Source organism: Barbus barbus, assembly GCF_936440315.1.
Source record: "Barbus barbus genome assembly, chromosome: 9".
Taxonomy (NCBI): Eukaryota; Metazoa; Chordata; class Actinopteri; order Cypriniformes; family Cyprinidae; genus Barbus; species Barbus barbus.
In genome coordinates this window covers 15,816,108-15,837,200 of record NC_136737.1, presented here as the reverse complement: position 1 = coordinate 15,837,200, position 21,093 = coordinate 15,816,108, and the positions used below count along the sequence as shown (strand labels likewise).

The window sequence follows — 21,093 nt, the reverse complement described above, 5'->3', positions numbered from 1 at the left end:
TCAGTCTGTTATTCTGTCTATCTGTCTGTTGTTCTGTCTATCTGTCTATCAGTCTGTCATTCTCTCTATCTGTCTGTTGTTCTGTCTACCTGTCTGTCAGTCTGTCATTCTCTCTATCTGTCTGTAATTCTATCTGTCTGTCATTCTGTCATTCTCTCTATCTGTCTGTTGCTCTGTCTATCTGTCTGTTGCTCTGTCTATCTGTCTGTCAGTCTGTCATTCTATCTGTCTGTTGTTCTGTCTAACTGTCTATCAGTCTGTAATTCTATCTGTCTATCTGTCTGTTGTTCTGTCTATCTGTCTGTCATTCTGTCATTCTCTCTATCTGTCTGTTGTTCTGTCTATCTGTCTGTTGTTCTGTCTGCCAGTCTGTCATTCTCTCTATCTGTCTGTTGTTCTGTCTATCTGTCTGTCAGTCTGTAATTCTATCTGTCTGTTGTTCTGTCTATCTGTTTGTCATTCTGTCATTCTCTCTATCTGTCTGTTGTTCTGTCTATCTGTCTGTCAGTCTGTCATTCTCTCTATCTGTCTGTTGTTCTGTCTATCTGTCTATCAGTCTGTAATTATATCTGTCTGTCTATCTGTCTGTTGTTCTGTCTATCTGTCTGTCATTCTCTCTATCTGTCTGTTGTTCTGTCTAGCTGTCTGTTGTTCTGTCTATCTGTCTGTCAGTCTGTCATTCTCTCTATCTGTCTGTTGTTCTGTCTATCTGTCTGTCAGTCAGTAATTCTATCTATCTGTTGTTCTGTCTATCTGTCTGTCATTCTCTCTATCTGTCTGTTGTTCTGTCTATCTGTCTGTCAGTCTGTCATTCTCTCTATCTGTCTGTTGTTCTGTCTATCTGTCTATCAGTCTGTAATTCTATCTGTCGGTCTATCTGTCTGTTGTTCTGTCTATCTGTCTGTCATTCTGTCATTCTCTCTATCTGTCTGTTGTTCTGTCTATCTGTCTGTCAGTCTGTCATTCTCTCTATCTGCCTGTTGTTCTGTCTATCTGTCTATCAGTCTGTAATTCTATCTGTCTGTCTATCTGTTGTTCTGTCTATCTGTCTGTCATTCTGTCATTCTCTCTATCTGTCTGTTGTTCTGTCTATCTGTCTGTCAGTCTGTCATTCTCTCTATCTGTCTGTTTTTCTGTCTATCTGTCTGTAATTCTATCTGTCGGTTGTTCTGTCTATCTGTCTGTCATTCTCTCTATCTGTCTGTTGTTTTGTCTATCTGTCTGTTGTTCTGTCTATCTGTCTGTCATTCTCTCTATCTGTCTGTTGTTCTGTCTATCTGTCTTTCAGTCTGTAATTCTATCTGTCTGTCTATCGGTCTGTTGTTCTGTCTATCTGTCTGTCATTCTCTCTATCGGTCTGTTGTTCTGTCTAGCTGTCTGTTGTTCTGTCTATCTGTCTGTCAGTCAGTCTGTCATTCTCTCTATCTGTCTGTTGTTCTGTCTATCTGTCTGTCAGTCTGTAATTCTATCTGTCTGTCTATCTGTCTGTTGTTCTGTCTATCTGTCTGTCATTCTGTCTATCCGTCTGTTCCGTTCTGTCTAACTATCTCTGTTGTTCTGTCAGTCTGCCGTTCTCTCTTTCGGCCTGTTGTTCTTTTTATCTGTTATTCCATCTATTTGTTTGTTGTTCTGTGTATCTGTCATTCTGTCGTTCTGTCTATCTATCATTCTGTCTTTTTTGTTGTTCTGTCTATCTGTCTGTCTGTCATTCTGTCTAAATATCTTTCTGTTGCTCTATCTATCAGTCTGTCTATCTACTGTATCTGTTAGTTTGTCTGTCTATATATCTCTATTGTTCTGCCTGTCATCCTGTCAATCTTTGTCTGTTTTTCTTTATCTGTCTTATAAAGATGCAAAATGCACCAAAACACTATAAACGGAAACAGAAACATCTTCTTCCCTGTCTTTAAATTAGTATTTTAAAAATAATATCAAACCCAGTCCCACTCTAAGATCTAACATTTTGATGTTTACAGTTGCTTTAGTGCACACACATAACAAACATTGTGGTTCCTGATACATAAGACCATCCAGCGGATCGTGTGGGTGGTGAGACAGTAAATAAACCATCTAAAGGAGGGGGTGATGTTTGCCTGGAGAGAGCCTGGCAGCTCGGTTAGCTGCAAGTACAACTGTTAGCTTGTCTACAAACAGTAGTAGCGCACGGCGCTCACATGATCAAAGCCTGAATGCAGCACGCATAGCTTCCATAGAGACTGAATGGTACATTGGAAGCAGTCATGCTAGCTTCCTCACCTCAGATGCGATCATTATCTCTCCTGAAAATATTTTCACGGCTGGTGTGAGTAACTCACAAGTTATTAAAGCCAGATTCATACACGCAGTGCAATGCATTAGGGGAAAATAATGTATTCTGAAATCAGAATATTCAATGAGGAAAAAAACTGTAGGGTGGGACTTTTCCCCAGTTCTTCTGGTCAATGTGAGTTAGTACAGATGATGTTTTTTGACATTTTTCTCGCTGAATTTACTACACAGATCATATATTCATTGTGTATTACCTTGTAGGCAGGGTGATTCATCTTAAGGAGCTGGAGTATTATAACTCACAGGCTTTCTATTGTCCGTCCAAACCCCAGATTGGTCTTTATAATTTAGAGTCTGGCAGTGAGAAGAATGTAAGTCTTGCTCACAGTTTCAAAAGCAACAGCACAGGGTAACAACGAGCTACAAATAAAGCACTTTAAAAAACAATTAAATATGCTGTAAATGTGAAACCTAATAAATTACAAGTCTCAAACCAATTTAAATTGAGATATTTTGAAAATACTTTTGTATTTTAAAATATTTAAAATAAAAAACATTGAAATGAAATAAAATATCTGTAAAATAAAAATGTTTTAATTTAATTTAAAATACAATTCAGTAATTCATATCAATATAGAAAATATAATGAGAGCATGTATGTTTATATGTGCATCATACTGTATTAAAATGTAATTAAATATTAATGTCAGCAAAATAAATAAAATTAAATATTAAAATTTTAGCAAAATGAAAAAGATAAAAGTAACAATAAATAAAAATAAAAAAGAGAAAAAAATCTACTAAATTAATCAAATAATAAAAAAATCGGAGTAAAATGAATTACAGTACATAATTCATTTATTAACCCCTGCAATAAAAATAGTGTGGGTCTGTAAGAATGTATATAGTAACAAAACAAAATATAATATAAAATAAAAATAAAAATCCACAAAAAATGATAAAATAGAATAAATAAATAAATGAATAAATAAAATAAGCATAATAAATTGTTAATAAGTTAAGAGCCTGTTAAGAAAACGAGTAGATATATATATATATAAATTAGATAAATAAAAAATAATTAAAATAATATAAATAATAATTATAATATTTACATTTATTTTATCACTATAAATAATAAATAATTTTAATAAAGATACACTGCACCTGTCTGTAAAACAAAGACCAATGAACATGTCTGTTTCCATGTGCAAACAGCTCCAAGCCATGTCAGCGAGACTGATGGAACAGCAAAGTCGCGTAAGACAGCACCTCCTCGTCTTATCGCAGAGCGACGTGCTTCTCTAATTAAGGGCAAGCCGGTCTGGTGCTGGTGTTATGACTACCGTGACGGCGGCTATTTTTCAAAAAACACTTCTCTGACGCCTAAAAGGCCTCGGGGGAGAGGCAGAGAACAGCAGACTCTCCACCGGCAGATCATTGATTAAAAAGGCTTATGAACTTCCACCTGCGCTGCAGGAAAAGGAGGACAAACAGGACTCTCTGCTCTTTGTGCTCAAAAGCAACCAGGTTTTTGGAAGGAAATTTGAAATCTGTCAGTTGAAAACAGTTGTTTATCAGCAGTTTTGTCTCGTCTTTTCCGTGCATTTCAAAGTTCTTCATAATTTTTTTATATGCTAAACAGTCAAAGCTCTATGGCTGTAAGAGGTCTAGGTTAAATTATTCATTCTTTCATGTGTTTTGTATACTTAAAGATGTCCATCTCTTTACATTTATTCTATGCCAGAGGCCTACTAGAGTTGCTTTCAAGATCATTACTTTGTTTGCTCAAGTGCGTTTCTGGGGTCTTGCACCCTAGGAAACTCCTACACAAAGAAATCGATTTGAACAAGGGGAGGTTGAGCTTATGTATACGGCACCATTTTAAACATGCATATAGACTAGAGCAACACTGGAGTCAATTACTGAACACATCTACTGGCTTCTGTCAACATTGATTTGTTTTAGACTAAGATCTCTGCCTTAGCGAGACTTTCTAATTGCACTGGCCCTAACCCTCTAATTACTCTGAGGCTGCAGCAATTCACTTCCCTGTTGCATGGTTTGTTTACCAGAAAGAAAGAAAGAACAAAAGACAGAAAGAGTGGACAGAAATAAAATAACAAAAAAAGAATAATAAAGAATAAAGAATGAAAGACATAAGGAAGAAAGCAAAAAAAAAAAAAGAACAAAAGAAAGAATGATGGAAAGAACCGAAGAAAGAAAATAAAGCATAAAATAAAGAATGAAAAAAACAACAACAGAATGGAATAAAACGAAGAAATAGCAAAATAAAGAATGAAAGAAAATGAAAAATAAAAGAATGTGCAAAAGAAAGAAATAAAAAGAATAAAATGAAAAACAAACAAAGGAGGAAAAACATTAAAGGAAAATATCAAAAGAATGAAAGAGCAAACAGAAAAATAAATTGAGGAAAATAATGAGATGAAGAAATAAAAAAATAAAAGAGCAAAAAGAAGGGCAAATAAAAATTAAATAAACTGAAGGAATAAACTAATTAATGAAAAAAGAAGGAGAACACAAACAAAACAATACAAAAACAAATCAAGAAAGAAATAACAAAGGAACGAAAGAGAAAAACAAAAAAAGGATGAAAAAGTCAAAGAATGGAAGACAGAATGGAGAAAAAACATGAAAGAATAATATAAAAGAAAGACTGGAAGAAAAATAACAAACGAAAATAACAAATGCAGGAGAGAAAAAAGAAAGAAATGCAGTGCCAAAGAAAGAACATAAGAAAGACATAACTGAAAAAGAAAAGACAAAATGAAAAGAATGTAAGAAAATAAATAAATTAAAGAAAGAGCAAACAAAAGACATATAGGAACATAAAGAACATAAGAAAGAATGGAAAATTAAAGAATGAAAGAGAAGGGCTAAAGAAGGAAAGAAAAAAATAACAAAACTATTAAAGATATGAAACTATGAAAGACAGGAATGGAATGAAGAAAGAATAAAGAAAATAACAAAAGAATGAAGGAGAGTAAAAATCAAACAAACAAATGAACGAACCCAAGAAAGCTTTCTCAAAGAGTTTCAGGTCAAATTTCAGTTTGGCAACCAGTTCTCACTATTAACTATGCCTTTTGCCTCAATAAACGCCGAATTTGCTGCTTATTAATAATTAGTAAGGTAGTTAAGTTTAGATAAAGGGTAGGATTAAGGGATGTAAAAAATGGTCATGCAGAACAAGGCATTAAGGCTTTATAAGTACTAATAAACAGGCAATATGCTAGTAATATGCATGCTAATAAGCAACTAGTTAATAGTAAGAACTGGTCCCTAAACTAAAGTGTTACCGCATTTCATATCTTTCATGTTGTAAACAGGCCTTTAGATTCTCATATCAACAGAACACAGCTGAAGAGCGATTTACCTGAAGTTCTGGAGGGGCTGTTTTCACTCCCAGCCCCAGTTGTGTCTTTCTCTGGGCTTCCTGTGGTCTGGGATGAAGATTCCTCTGTTGGCACCGGTTCAGATGTTATCCAGCCCTGAGCCAACACAAATGACTCCGACCCTCCTGACCTGGACTCAGCCTGTTGGGAAGTGACCTTTGGACCTGCACTAGTCGGCTGAACCATAGGTCCAGCTTGCGTCATTATTATGGTAGGAACCGGTGGTTGTGGAGTATCCACCTCCTCTTGAACCACAGGTAACCACGTGCTAGAAACAGCTGGATCCGGAGTACACAAAATGTCTTCGGTAGTGGTTTCTTCTCCAGGAGTGATCCCTACGGTTGGTGGTTGAATTGCTAGCTTGTCCTCATTGAGATCTCCAGGGCTTGGTGTGGTAGGCGTGCTGGAAGTGTGTGTTTCTGGTGCAATGGTCAACCCTAGGTCTTGCTTCCGTTTAACGAAAGGCACGTTGACTTTATTCGAGGGACTGTTCTTGTGTTTTTCAATGGGCCGATGGACGTACATGATTTCCCCCCTGGCTTCCTCAACCGTGTCGGCAGTTTTCTCATGCTTGGGTTCAGAAGAACTGGACGCACTAGTAGGTTGAGTCGTCTGGAGACTCATAAGCTGCCATCTGACAGTGGTCTCCAGAGGGACTCCGTGGTCATCGGATCCATTTATTTGGCTGTCAAGGGTGAACGGAAACTCCTTCCCTGCACTTCCCTCGCCATCTTTTTCTTCCTCTGCAGATAACGGTGATGGAGGACCTTTGGGAATAGGGTAACCATCCTCGTTCGAATCTTTCCCTTCCCCGGAGAAGTTCTCAGGGTTGTTCCTGGAAACAGGAATGGTCATGATCTCCAAACTGGCTCTTTTGGCTTCCATGGGACTGCCTGTTTGAGTTATGAAATGCCTATTATTGCTTGGGGCAACTTTCAAGGACTTTAGCGGCCAAATTTGTTGGCTGCTCCTCATGGAACCGAAGCTCTTAGATGCTGAAGAAAGAGTCGGATCTGCCGTTCCTGATCCAATCGCTCCTGCAGGGATGACAGAACACTGATTAACGGAGCGAGGGAGGAGATCGTTTCATTTAAATATATGTTTAATTAGCGAGCAAAATATGCTAACTCCCGCCCCAGAACTATGGTAATTAACTTTAATGCGTGAGGCTCGATATAGAACTGTCATTATTTATCCGTCAATGCCCTGGAGATATCCAGCAATTAATCTATCGGTCTCAACACACCTATCTTTTAATCAAACCCCTGTTTCAAAAGGAAAATGAGCTACAAGCGTAGCTAAAATGACCTTTATTTTCTTCCCAGAGGGTAATATTTGAGTCCCGGGTGAAACGGTAATGAAATGTACATTCGTTTTGAAAGCAATCCAGGTAATAAGGTTCTTTTTCTTTATGTTGCCCCAGCACAAAGAACTCGTACATCATGCTCCTGTCCGGTGCCGTTAATTCCCAATGCTTTCTAACAGTAAATCTAGACAAAATAAGACCCAAATCTTTATGTTCAAGAAGCAAAAAGGTCTTGATTTACATCATGATGTGTGTAGGTATCCATTCAGAGCGCAATAAAGTAAAAACGCCATAAGCACTAGACTTATTATTATTATTATTATTATTATTACGTGACTCAGCATACTACAGCACACGGTGCTAAACCAAATCCTAAACAAAGATTTCACTGGCTGTGTGGAAGAGATATTTGGTTTAGCTTAAGTATTTACCGTGTGCATGGATAATTCATATATCTGCTCAGGTAACATGCTTTGCCTTAAAGGAAACAAGCAGTGTTTAGCATTTAAGCCATTTGAGATATTCACAGACCATATGTTCGATACACACATTGAAATATTAAACAATAATGAATCATTCAAGACTCTGCTGTTGTGGTGTCACATGGATGTGGTGCAATTTACATAACCAAGTAATTGAGCAATTAATGATATGAATAACTGATTACTCTCTGCAGTCACAGGACTGTGATGGCATTAAACATGTTCACGAGATGTACAAAAGCAGTGAATTAAATAGATTCTACCAAATACCTGGATGTACTGTAATAGTGGGACAATTACCCACATAATGTAAAGTATTTGGCGCAAGATCAAACCAAGTGGCATCTGCACACAAAAGCTGCGAGGGATTTTTTTAATCCATTTTTTGGTGTCAAGGTGGTTTTTAGTCTGGGTGATACAAAGCTCCATTTTGTGATATATTGTTCCAAATATGAATAGTCATAACTGTGAGCTATTAAGTTGCAATTGTAAGATACAAAGTCACATTTACGAGATAAAAAGTCATAACTGTGAGACATGCATTTGCAACTGGGAGAGAAAAAATTCCCAATTGGGAAATGCAAAATCACAATTTTGAAAGTTTAAATATGAGACAAAGTCACAACTAAGAGGCATAAATCTGCAATTGGTAGATGTAAAGTCAAAATTCTGAGATATAAAGTCTCATTCAGACGAAGTCGTCGCAATATAAAATATCACAATTTGGATAATAAGTCACAAGTGTAAGATATAATGTTGCATTTAGAAGATGTTGCAACTGGGAAAAAAGTTTCAATACTGAGATATAAAGTCGGAATTGTAACAAAAAGTCGCAATTGTGAGATATAACATTGCATTGCCATGGCTTGTCGGACTTAGCAACAGTAACTAAGGAGGGTGGATTTTTGCGAAAGATCAATTGGGAGATATAAGGTCGCAATAATGAGAAAGTGATCATTTTCAGACATAAAGTCCCAATTATAAGACAAAAAGTCACAATTTGGAGATGCAATGTTGCAGTTAGAACTAAAACTGAAATAATGGGCAAAATTATGCAATATAGAGAAATATTAATTGACAAATGTGATATAAAGTTTGTGAGATATATAAATTCTCAATTATAAGACAAAAAGTACCAATTATGAGACAAAGTTACAATTGTGAGATTTTTTTTTTTTTTTTTACTTTGAGGCAGAAACAGGGTTCCATAGATTAGATTTTTAGTTTAACATGTATAAAAAAACTTTCTTTAAAATAAATGCCACTTAATTTGATATTTTGTATCTAATGCAATGACATTCATGCATCTTGTGGTTTAAGTGTCCCCTTAAAGTGTAAATAAAGCTCAAGTTTCTGGACACTCAACAGATCTTTAAGCATATGGGACATATGCATTTCTGAGAATTTCTTCATAGCACACATTTATCTGTATACAATATTTTGTGGAACTCAAGGACATGGCGAGTTTCTATAAAAGATGGTAGGATTTTCTGAATTCTCAACAGGCTCTATGTAATGAAACTCGAAACAAGGGGAGAGACGGAGCAGCATGCAACGAAGGGTGAAATAGCCAGTGTATCTGAACTCGACTAAATGAACTCTGCTGGAGGAAAAATGAACGGAAACAGCCAGATTGAGTCCGGAGTATCTTTACGCACACACTCCATGGCCCTGACGATGATCACGCCTCGTATAATTGGGAGAGACTTGGAATTTGTAGCGGTGCCTGCGGTTTCGGCCAAAGCACATTAATTAGATTCGGATGTAAATAATGCATGCTGACTAAAGCTGGATTTTCACCCGGCATTAAACATTAATGTTCCCAGTTGAATTTGGTTCGCGGGGAGGATATTTGTACTGATGATGCCTTGAGAACGGACTGCTGCCAAAACCCATTGCGCTAAAACCACACCAGTTAGACATGCTTCAATCTCAGCCTAAGGCTCGTAGCGCTCTAAATTTTCAGAGGTTGGATCCCATTATGCTTTCTCTTACTATGCAGCTTTACTTGGCACAGATATGACAGACATTGATATCAATTAAAAGCCCTAGAGCAGGAGGCAGGAATACATCTCAGCGCTGTGACCTCTACAGCGACCCTCCCACTTTTGTGTTCCAGAGAACGAATCGTGTCGCAACCTTCCTCTTTGGCGCCTGTTCCTGAAGAACCATTTAATGCCATATTGTTTTTCTTTCAAAACAATGAAAAAATAAACAGCAAGCTGTTGGAGGACATAGTATGCCAAGGGCATTTATCTTTGCACCAAGTGGATGCCACATTTGATTTGCAGTGAATGAAAGCCACACTATGAGGGTTAAAAGTACAGTCCATTCAGTGATGAACTGTGTACTTGGATTCAGCTAAAGAAATACCAAAAATACGTCCTTCCACTAATTTACAGTGGATAAAATCTCGTTTTTTTATAGGCCTACATGATTTTTTTGTTGTTGTTGTTGCTCTGTTCACTTCCTTTCATGGGTGCTTCTTTAACCATGGGCGCTTTTGGACATGAACAACTTTTTTTTGTCCACTAACTAATTTGCACTGTCTAGAGGTAATGTCTAGTGACTTAAATAAAAATCAACCCATGAGACAAATAAGTGGTTGAAGTTGAAGAAACACCCATCTATTGACCAATAAACATTAGATTGACCTCTTGGTTGAAAGATTGACTTATTGGCCAAAAATCAATAATAGAGGAACTCACTTTTGTGGTTCTACATAAACCAAGTACAAAATAATACAAAATGTAATTAAGCCCTACTTCAACTAAATTAAGCATGAGCTTCACCTAATTCACAAACTTCAATTAAGAAGTGAAGCTGCATGGTCTTGTGTAATTGTACATGCTTAAACTTCTATTAAGCTTTGGACGAGTGTGTTGTACCTTTGGTTGGTCCAGTGAAGCTGTCTGTGAAGGTCTGGGAATATGGATGATCCATATAAGATTTGCTTGGACTCTTTATCTCCTGCTGCGCAGCCACCAAGACAACTTCTTTCTCCTGTTCCAAGAGCTCTTCTTCTGGATCTGACGAGGGATTGTATGAATGTTCCTTGATATTAGGCTCCACGATAGCGTTAGCAGCACCAACTTTGCTTGTTTCCCCTCTACTTGGCTTCGTCCTGGCAGATGGGACCATTTCTGAGGTTCCTCTGTAGAGGCTGGACTCTGTGGCCGGCATCTCAGGTTCTCCAGTCCCGGTCAAGTACCTAAATGGCTTCATGATTGTATTCACAAAGTTGGAAATGACGCTGTTGCTGGTCTGAGGTTGCGTAGAGGAAGATGGAATGGTTGAAGACGGGTCAGGAGACACATCAGGACCATCTGAATCATCAGTCTCCTCTTTCGCCGAACCCCCTTGAAGGTTTTCCTGCTTCTCCACAGCATCGTCTTCCCAGTCTACAGACCTTTCTTCAGGTCCAAGATGGATTACAACATGCTCCTCTGAGATTTCTGAAGATTCATTGTTTATGATGGACTGGAAGTCTTCTTTCTCGAGATCGACCAGACCGGCCCAAGTTGAAGGTTCAGGGAAGGCTCCGTTTCTTTGGAGCTGCACCTCTTCGTCGCTTGAAGAGTTCAAATTGGAGTTTTCTAGGGTTTTGTGGAGTATCGCTGCCTGCTCTTCGAAATTCTTCTCTGAAAAGAGGAAGATAGTCTCATTAATGGCGGCATTGACAGATAAAACTACAAAGCAGATATCCATACAGAAGTCTGTAATACGAATTTAACCTAATCCTCATTTCATACATTTTTCAGATACTCCTAACACAAGGGTGAAACTCTTGATAAATTATTCAGAAGTATGCTGCAAAATTATGTAGACGGGATGTACTTTTTACTTCTCAAAGTAAAAAAAGAAATCTCCAGCTCATCATTGAGGTCGAAACCCCCCAAAAAGAAGAAAAGATCTTTGTATGAATATATGCCTGCAGCAAAACAGAGAAAGGCCAGCAGTTCAACCAACCTTGATAGCAGTAGGCGTCAAAGAGGTCACTAGTGTCTGGGAATCCGGTGCGGTTGGGGTTGTGGTAAACGGTCCGTACTCCTGGTAAATCTCCTCCGCAGTTACGCCGGGGCAGGTTGATGGGGTAACGCACACTGCCATCAGCTAGCCAGCCGGGGTCACAGCGGTCTAGGCCACCCTGCCAGGCCAGGTAGAGCTGCCCGACCGTGGCCAGCTGAGCTCCCAGAGTGTGGCAGTGAGTGGAAGCAGATGCCAGGCTGAACTTCTCCGGCACGCTGGTGTGAAACACTTCACCTAGAGAGAGAAGAGATGTATAGTGCACGTTATTTATAAGTGCTAATTTCCCATAAGAATGCTGCTGTTTGCAACATGAGACCTATAAATAAACTTTATAAAAGAAAACAAATTTGGTTATATATTCATGATATTGTTTAACACATCTACACTGTAAAACAGGTGATTGCTAAATATAGGAAAAACTTCAAATGTACTTTTTTGTAACAATGAGATTTAATGTATTGTTTATTCATTTTTATGGAGCCCCACAAACGAAATGCAGGAAAAAAATAGTAAAGCGAGCACACAACTTAATAATTCGTTCCCTTGTTTTAAGTAAATTGTTCCCACAGTATAATAATTAATTCGCTCGATTTGATTAAACTAAAACGAGAACACGATGAAATTGTTTTGGTGGGATTTTTTAGGGCTTTAAAGGATGTTTGATTCTAAAATAAAATAATATAAAATACTAGACATTTGGTCATGTTAAAAATGAAAAAAAAAAAATATATAGCAATATTTAATCAAATATTAGATGTATACTAAATAAAATACTGAATGTTTGTCATGTTGAAAGTAAAATAAAATCCACCACAATGGCAAAAATCACTTTGTTTTTCTGTAACAGATCCAATTTCTTTTAATATACAGTAATATACAAGGAAAAAACTAAATAATTCTAAATAAGTCCACCCAAAGATGGTTAGACGGATAGGCAAATCAATAAGACAAATACATAAACACGCCAATTGATAAAACATTTTATCTATAAAAAAAAGTTCTGTAAAAATACATAAATTAATAAATTACACCAATATGACAGGCATTAAACTTTTAAGACATTCAGGAATACCACTTCACAGCAAGAGGCAGGACCGTCACTCCTGCACGAAACAAATGGACTTGCACTTAAAAAAAAAAGGAGCATGTTCTAACTGTACCCGCTCTGGCATAGACCGTAGGGCTGAGCTGAAAGCATGGTGACCTACTTAGATGTTCTGGGAGTTGGGACATGAGCAGGTACATGCATCTCCGCCATCTAAGGCTCACGAGGACATTTAAAGACACAGTTTTTGGATGACTGAGCTGTAACTGAACGCATCTGCGGTACCTTGCAGGCCGTTGGCAAAGCAGTACACATCGAACATCTCGTCAGGGTCTCGGCTGCCGTAGTTCCTCACGCCAGGTGAGTCCTCCCTGTCGCCAAGGCAGCCAGGCCGAGGCGACTGGATGGGATACCTGGGTAAGGAGCCAAAACAAACCAGGAGTCATTTCCAAGGAGGGAAGGAGTGAGTACGATAAACTGTGCAATTACTGGAAAGTGCATCGATTTGGATGACGCAGGGGTGCTGGCTAAAGTCTGATTAAGAGATTATACACGGCATTCCAGGGTTTCCGAAGAGAAATAGCGAATAGGGGTTCTCACGCAGCACAAATATTGAAGTCAGTTATATAAAACCATTAAAGCAGCCCACATATATTCCATCCCAGTCCAGAGATCTCTGATGTCTCCATACGCTTGCGCTAATTGCGCGTTTGCATCTTCACTGATGTGTAGCCAAGCTTCTCTGGAGATGGCCCAATTACAGCTCTTCCATGCAGGGAGGGGAAAACCCACTCGCGCTTTTATTTGGTGAGGGCCAGGCCTCGCGGCTCAATTACGAGCTGACAATATGCGGTAGATATGAATGTTGAAATCAATAGCCGCCTGACATTCAGCCACGGAAAAGTGATTGGAGGTGGCAAGCCTGAAGAAGCGGGGCTGTAATGCAGTCGATACATAATAGATATTACGATTAATTAGAATGGCTGATTATTAAATTGCTTTGAGTCCCAGATTCCTTCTGAAGAAAGTCGCGCTATTCTGTTTCATGAAAGGGGGACCAATTTATCAGCAGTGCAGCTCAAATTTTCATTCTGATCTACAAAGTAATAGTTTTATAAGTAACATTAAAAGGAAGATTTAGAGATTCGCTGGGGAATAGAATTATGTAAACATGTTCAAAGACTTCTTTGCTCCCAAATATATGCTTTTTTCTGAATTTGGTCCACAAAATTGAAGGACGCAAGAGAAAAGCAAAAGGTCTTTTAGTAAACCATTACAGCATGTACTTTGTATACTAGTTATAAGTCAAGTCAAGTCAAGTCACCTTTATTTATATAGCGCTTTTTACAATGCAAATTGTGTCAAAGCAACTGCACAATATCAAAAAAGGAAAATAATGTGTCAATAAGTTTAAATAGTGTCTTTGCAATCAGGTCGACGATATCGCTGGAAATGAAGCGTCCCCAACTAAGCAAGCCAGAGGCGACAGCGGCAAGGAACCAAAACTCCATCGGTGACAGAATGGAGAAAAAACCTTGGGAGAAACCAGGCTCAGTCGGGGGGCCAATTCTCCTCAGGCCAAACAAACCAGCAGTTCAGTTCCAAACTGCAGCAAGTCAGATTGAATGGGCTCAGCTGGTTCCAGTGGTCTTTCCCAATGGCTGTCTAAGTGGCGGGGTCCTCAATGGGGATCTGTCTCTGGCGCTCATCCAGGTGTCTGGCCTCCGCCTACGATCAGGGCCACATACGTCATCTCCCGGCGCTGATCCGGGAGTTATAGACCTGTAACTCTTGTAACTTATAATTTGTTTCATTGTTCTTTTTGTTAAACATAAATTACTGGACGTTTACAATAAAAAAAAAAAAAATATATACAAAAAAATGATGGTTGTTTGCCAGATTGAAATAAAATAATTGGACATTTGTCATGTTAAAAAAAAATAAAAAATTAATATTCTAAATATACTAAACATATTGGTTCAATATTGTCATATTGACATAAAAAAAACATTAAAATATTCAATAAAATTTTATAGATACACAAAAATAAATCACTGGAGGTTTGATAAGTTGAAAATGAAATAAATCAAATGAAATATTAGAATGTTCAATAAGATATTAAGTCAAGTCAATATATCAAGTCAATAAAATACTAGACATTTGTCATGTTTAAAATAAAATAAAATAAAAAGACAAAAAATATCAGACATTTGTCATGTTGAAAATAAAATAAAATAAAAAGACAAAAAATATCAGACATTTGTCATGTTGAAAATAAAATTAAATAAAATAATTTAATATTCTATAAAATATTATACATAAAGCAAAAAAAAAAAACACATTTGTCATGTTAAAATTAAATTACAGAAAATTTTATTGAATATTATAAATTTACACAATAAAATAATACTGTACATTTGTTCTGTTGAAAATACAAAAAAATACAAAAAAATAAAATAGATGCTAGACATTTGTGACCCTGGACCACAAAATCCAGTCATAAGTAGCATGGGTATATTTGATAGCAATCGCCAAAAATACATTGTATGGGTCAACATTTTCGATTTTACTTTTATGCCAAAAAATCTTTAGGATATTAAGTAAAGAAAATAAATTTGCTACCGTAAATATATCAAAACCTAAGTTTCTGATTAGTAATATGCATTGCTAAGAACTTCATTTGGACAACTTTAAATGCGATTTTCTCAATATTTCGTTTTTTTTTTTTGCACTCTCAGATTCCAGATCCTCACATAGTTTTATATCTGCCAGATTTGATCCTATTCTAACAAACCACACATCAATGGAAAGCTTTCTTATGTATAAATCTCAATTTAAAAAAACTGACCCTTATGACTGGTTTTGTGGTCCAGGGTCACATTTGTCATGCTGAAAATAAAATTAAAATTAAAATGTCTAATAAAATATTATAAATACACTAAATATAATGGAACAGAATTACATAAATAAACCAAAGACGTATTAAATGCTAAATATAAAGGCACATTTCCAAATCTGGTTCCAAATAAAAAAACTGACTAATCTCTTGTTCTGACCTCACAGTCCGGTCCGACAGCCAACCAGCATCGCAGTTGTCATAGCCATCATCAAAAGTTGCCTGTAGCTGGGCCGGAGTGGCAATATTGGCAGAGTTCTCCAGACAAACTCTTTTGGCGTCGGTGAAGGACAGCGCGTAGCGGTCATGAGGCGCGCGGTAGTGAAATACCACTCCTGTTTGGGAAAGAAACAAAAAACAGAATGCATGATGGGAACCATGCAAAAACTATGTCCCAAATGAATAGCAATAATATGTGTTTAACTTAACAAATGAAACAATGCAGGCGCCTTGAAACGCTTTATTTCCTGAATTTCACTTTTATTCTTATTTTTCCGCTATTCCTCAATCCTATGAGAAAAGCAAAAGACAGGAACACAGTACAAAAGAAGCGAAATCCCAGCACCAGTTCTTTGACCAGTTAGAGGACGGACTTCCAGTCCGATGTACAAAGAAATGAGATTCCTGGGATTGCTTTTGAACTGTCCGTCTGTTATTCCCAGAACACATGGGTTTGGAGTCCTCTACACTCCACGTCCATAACCTCCGCTGTCGGCTGCCATCGCGGGAGAACGCACAAACATGAAAGGGACAAAGGAAAATCCTCAAAGCTAGGTGGGCCAATTTATGGCGAAACACTTCAGGCGACGTCTTAAGAGGGAAGATTTCAGACTCCTGAGCAATACGGCCTGTTTCTTACCCAACTGTGGCAGCTACGTGTGACGCCCCACTTCAAAGGGGCACCGGAGGAAAATGCTCATTTTTTATTTGCTTCCTACCTTTTTTTCGGCCTGCTCCTCTTTTTTGCTTCCCATAGGAGTTTAGGACAGACTTGGAGCTTATAAAAATATTCACTGTCTGTGACAAACATCTGGGGATGAGATATGTGGGACTCTCGTCCACTGAGGGATGCCGTATCCTATTAGAAAAGGGGGTCAGAGTTTCCATATCTCATTTCCCCAAGACATAATCCAGGGAAGGTCAGATTTATGACCAGTTAGCTAACTGTTTTGTTGAATGTCGGTAATGTTTCACTGAGTCTGAAATCTTAGCTACACTTTTCAAGCAATAGTTCTCTCAAAAATACAGAAATGTAGCATTACATCTCTTGCTCACCAATGGATCTACTGTGAATGGGTGCCGTCAGAATGAGAGTCCAAACGGCTGATAAAAACATCTCAATAATCCACAAAACTCCAAGTCCATTAAATAATGTCTTGTGAAGTTGCGTGTTTGTAATAAACAAATCCATCAATAAGGCATTTTAACTTTAAACCGTCACTTCTGGCCAAAATACAAGTCATAATCCATAATAACCCAAAATATTTGTTTAGAACTGTTTTGGACTGTTTTTGCTTGTAAATGGTGTTTGGTCTGTGCATATTTTTCTCCTGATTCAAATGAGATGGCTTTGTCCATTGGAGAAAGCAATGTTATGGATAGAGGACTCATGTTTTAGCTGGAAACAACATTTTGATGTTAAAAATAATGTTAATGATGGACTTTCTTATAGCTTTTCACTTCACAAGCTGTTAATTGATGGACTAGAGTTGTGTGGATTACTTGTGGATAATTGAGATGTTTTTATCAGCTGTTTGGACACTCATGTTCCGATGAAGAAACAAACTAATCTACATCTTGGATAGCCTGAGGGTACAGGCAATTACAGCAATTTTTCATTTTTGGATGAAATGTTCCTTTAAAAATAAATAAATAGTTTCCAAAAGGGGGTTTGTGATGGGTATAGTGATGCCGTAGAAGAACCATTTTTGTTTCCCCAAACAACCTTTCAATCAACAGTTCTTAAACCATTTTTATAGTGAAAAATATTTTATTAATCTAAATCTTTTTTTCCTATATAAATAATCTTTATAGGTTCCATGGATGTTAAAGGTTCTTCATAGAACCAAAGATGCAATTAAAGAACCTTTATTTTTAAAGAAATGTTCTGTTGTATCAAACAGTGCAATGTTAGTTTAATAATTATGCAATTAATATGACTGCATCTGTGTGCATACACTGTAAAAAAAAAAAACCTCAAAAATCTGCTGAATCTGGTTGCTTTAAAATTTGAAGTTGGCTCAACTTTTTTTTTTTTTTACAGTGTAGTTATTTCACATGAATACAGAATTTAAAAAAAAAATAACATCAAGAATGTTTTTTGAGGAGGTTTTACTTAGTAACAGATTTTGGTCAAATGAGGTCAAACTGCAAGTTATTTTTTATTTTAAATATTCCTGTAAATTGTCTCGACTATTTGTTCCCTACATTATCCAATACTTAGTGTTCAAAAATACGTTGCTGTAACACAATAAGGTGTGAAAGCGTCCAAGGTTGGTGAATGCTTTAATTGGCAATGTTATTGCTATTTCCATAAAAGCTCGTAACAGTAATGGGAATTTTTCATGATACTGGCTGCCAGCATGTTTCAATGCTTTAATTGCTGAGCTCAAACTAATTAACCATTCAGACGTGCAGAGGAGGAGGTTTCAGTACATGAGTTTGTATAATATTAATAATGCACTGGCATCTCATAATGCATTTTTTAAGAGTCACTCTCTCTTCAGAGAAGTAATCCTTGTTTTACAATCAGAAATTATGACTTCATCATAATGGTCATAAATTTGTTTCCCTTTGCTGCTTGATGCTGTCTAGGCCATGTTCACTGAAATCATGTTTTTGTTTAACTTCATATTTGGTTCCCTACCTATATAAATATTTCAATGCAATATTTTTTTGTTTGTTTTTACTCCTTACAATTTATATATATATATATATATATATATATATATATATATATATATATATATATGTGAGATTTATTTTTTATTTTTTATATATTTTTAGATGTTTTTATTTAAAATGAAATTTAAATTTAGATATTTTATTTTTCATTTTTATTTTTCATTTTTTATGTGATACTTTAATTCCTTAATTATTTTTTTTTTATTTAGATTTTTCATTTTTGTATTTATTTACTGTTATTTAATTTGCCATTAATTGTCCAATTTTTAAAAAATATATTTATTTTATTTTATTTACATTTTTAAAATAATTTTCATTATGACTATTATTGTTTTTATTATTACATTGCCTAAATTTACACATTCTGTATTGATTCTTTACTATACAAGAGATGTTTATTATTTACATTGTTTATTTATTTTTTTTACAAATATATATATATGTTATTTATTTAAAATAATTTTTATTAAAAAAATGTTATTCATTTAAATATTCATTCAATATATTATTTTGTGATGTTTTACATTATTTTTATTATGACTATTATTGCTTTTTTATTACAATACATTTTATTACAATAGCACAATAGCACTAGATTTTGTTAACCTATAATAAACGTAATCTACTTTTGTGCTTAAAAGAATGACATTGATTTAATTGCTGTGTAACTTCTGCAGCACATTTAGCACCCAATTAAACCAGTTTACTCAGTGAATAAGACGAGTTTTTCGCTCTGAATGTTGTCTTGCGTGTAAAAATGCTGCGACTGTTTGATAAATTCAACCCGTGAACATTTCCGCTCCACAGCCTCACGCAAATACAAGCACTGTGCTGCATGCTGGCAGCGAATGAAGTCTAACTAACTTCATCAAGGTTTTGGCAGAAATCTGAGCATGCAAAAAATGTAGCAGCTGTTTGGTCCATGCCTCCGTAGTCTGATCTGATGGAAAACGCCACCAGATGTGCAGGAAAACCAATCCTCAGCTCTGAAGACTGTAATTACAGCCAGTTTTTCAGATTAAATAATATATCAAGTCATTCAGCGAGAGCGTTGCACCCAGAGCCCTGCGAAACCACTGAAAAGAGAAGTTAATCACGATTTGCGCAAAACATAAACATTGAACTTCACCCCAAAATGGAAATCCTATCTTATGTTGTTTCAAACCTGTAAGAGTTTCTTTCTTCTGCTCAACCCAAAAGATGATATTTTTTTGAAGAACATTTTAACCAAACTATTTTTGATCCCCATTGACTTCCGTAGTGGGGACTATCAACTTTTCAGCTCTTCAAAATACCTTCTTTTGTGTTCAGCAGAAGAAAGAAACTCATACAGGTTTGGAACAACTATCTCTTTAAGACGAAAGAAGTCAGCAGTAGTTTTATGATGAATCTGATTACTATAATCACAGCTGTGTGTATTAGCATTCTGTGGTGCGCTACATTACCCGTGACCTGAAGGGGCACCGTATCTTGTTCGTCGTTAATGCTGACCACGACCTCACAGCGGTACATCCCCGAGTCGCTGGAGCGCAGGTCTGTCAGCACCAAGCTGGCGTTGTAGCGGTTCTCTGGGTATCCCGGCAAGGTCACACGGCCCTGGAAGGCTTTCTTCACCTTGATTATATTGTCTTTAGCCACCAGAATCGACTGCTGCTTCTGTAGGCCATCTGGGCCACGTTGACCCCACAGTTTGGTCCACTTGATGCGGGGGGGTTCGTTTGAAGGACTCGGGCGCAGGGTGAAAACACACGGCAGGAGGGCCGTACCTGAGACTGGCTCCTGAACCCGCTGGTGAGTCACCTTACGCATGTTCACCACAGTATCACAGCTCACCATGCCTGAGAACAGAGACATAAATGACAAAACTGATCAGATTCACGACTAGTCTTGAGCAGTTTGATGAATAGTGTCTCATAGTGTTTCAAGCTCATTCTGATTTCAGTTGTATACAGTAAGGTTTCTCTTCAGCTTGTGTTGCTTGAGATGTTTGAGTTTTATTGTTTTTTTTTGTTTTTTACTTTGCTATTCTATTTAATTCAGTTTTTTTGTTGTTGTTGTTGTTTCCTTTACTGTATTTCCTAATTGTACAGCACTTTTGTACATCATTTGTTTGTAAAACACAATGTGTTTTATAAATAAACTTTAACTTGAAATAATCATATACAGGTGCATCTCAAAAAATTTGAATATCGTGAAAAAGTTCCTTTTTTTATGGTAACTCATTTCAAAAAGTGAAACTTTCATATATTTTAGATTCATTACATGTAAAGCAAAACATTTCAAAAGTTTCTTTGTTTTAATTTTGATGATTAGAGCTTACAGCTCATGAAAGTCAAAAATCTGTATCTCAAAATATTATAATATTTCCTAAGATCAATCAAAAAAGGATTTGCCAAACAGAAAAGTTCAAGTTCTTTAAAGTATGTTCATTTCTGCACTCAATACTTGGTCGGGGCTCCTTTAGCACAAATTACAGCATCAGTTGCGATCAGCCTGTGGCACTGCTGAGGCACTATTGAGCCTTCAGCTCATCTGGATTGTTGGATTGACTGTTTCTCATCTTTCTCTTGAAAATATCCCATAGATCCCATATGGGGTTCAGGTCAGGCATGTTGGCTGGCCAATCAAGCACAGTAATATCATGGTCAGCAAAGCACTTGGAAGTGGTTTTGGCAGTGTGGGCAGGTGCTAAAGTCCTGCTGGAAAAGGAAATCAGGGTCTCCATAAAGCTTGTCAGCAGATGGAAA

The 21,093-nt window shown here is 36.8% G+C and overlaps 1 protein-coding gene across 1 annotated transcript in view; it reads right to left on the bottom strand.

Moving 5' to 3' along the window:
* Positions 1-21,093, bottom strand: part of LOC306875381 (neurocan core protein-like) — a gene marked incomplete at both ends in the record, with an annotated part of 127,340 nt that overhangs the window by 94,824 nt on the left and 11,423 nt on the right. Inside the window, 6 exons of the mRNA XM_079425895.1 lie at positions 5,666-6,721; positions 10,361-11,113; positions 11,442-11,735; positions 12,832-12,959; positions 15,603-15,777; positions 19,792-20,184. Of these exons, the coding sequence (XP_079282021.1) occupies positions 5,666-6,721; positions 10,361-11,113; positions 11,442-11,735; positions 12,832-12,959; positions 15,603-15,777; positions 19,792-20,184 (2,799 nt within the window). The remainder of the gene's footprint in view (positions 1-5,665; positions 6,722-10,360; positions 11,114-11,441; positions 11,736-12,831; positions 12,960-15,602; positions 15,778-19,791; positions 20,185-21,093) is intronic.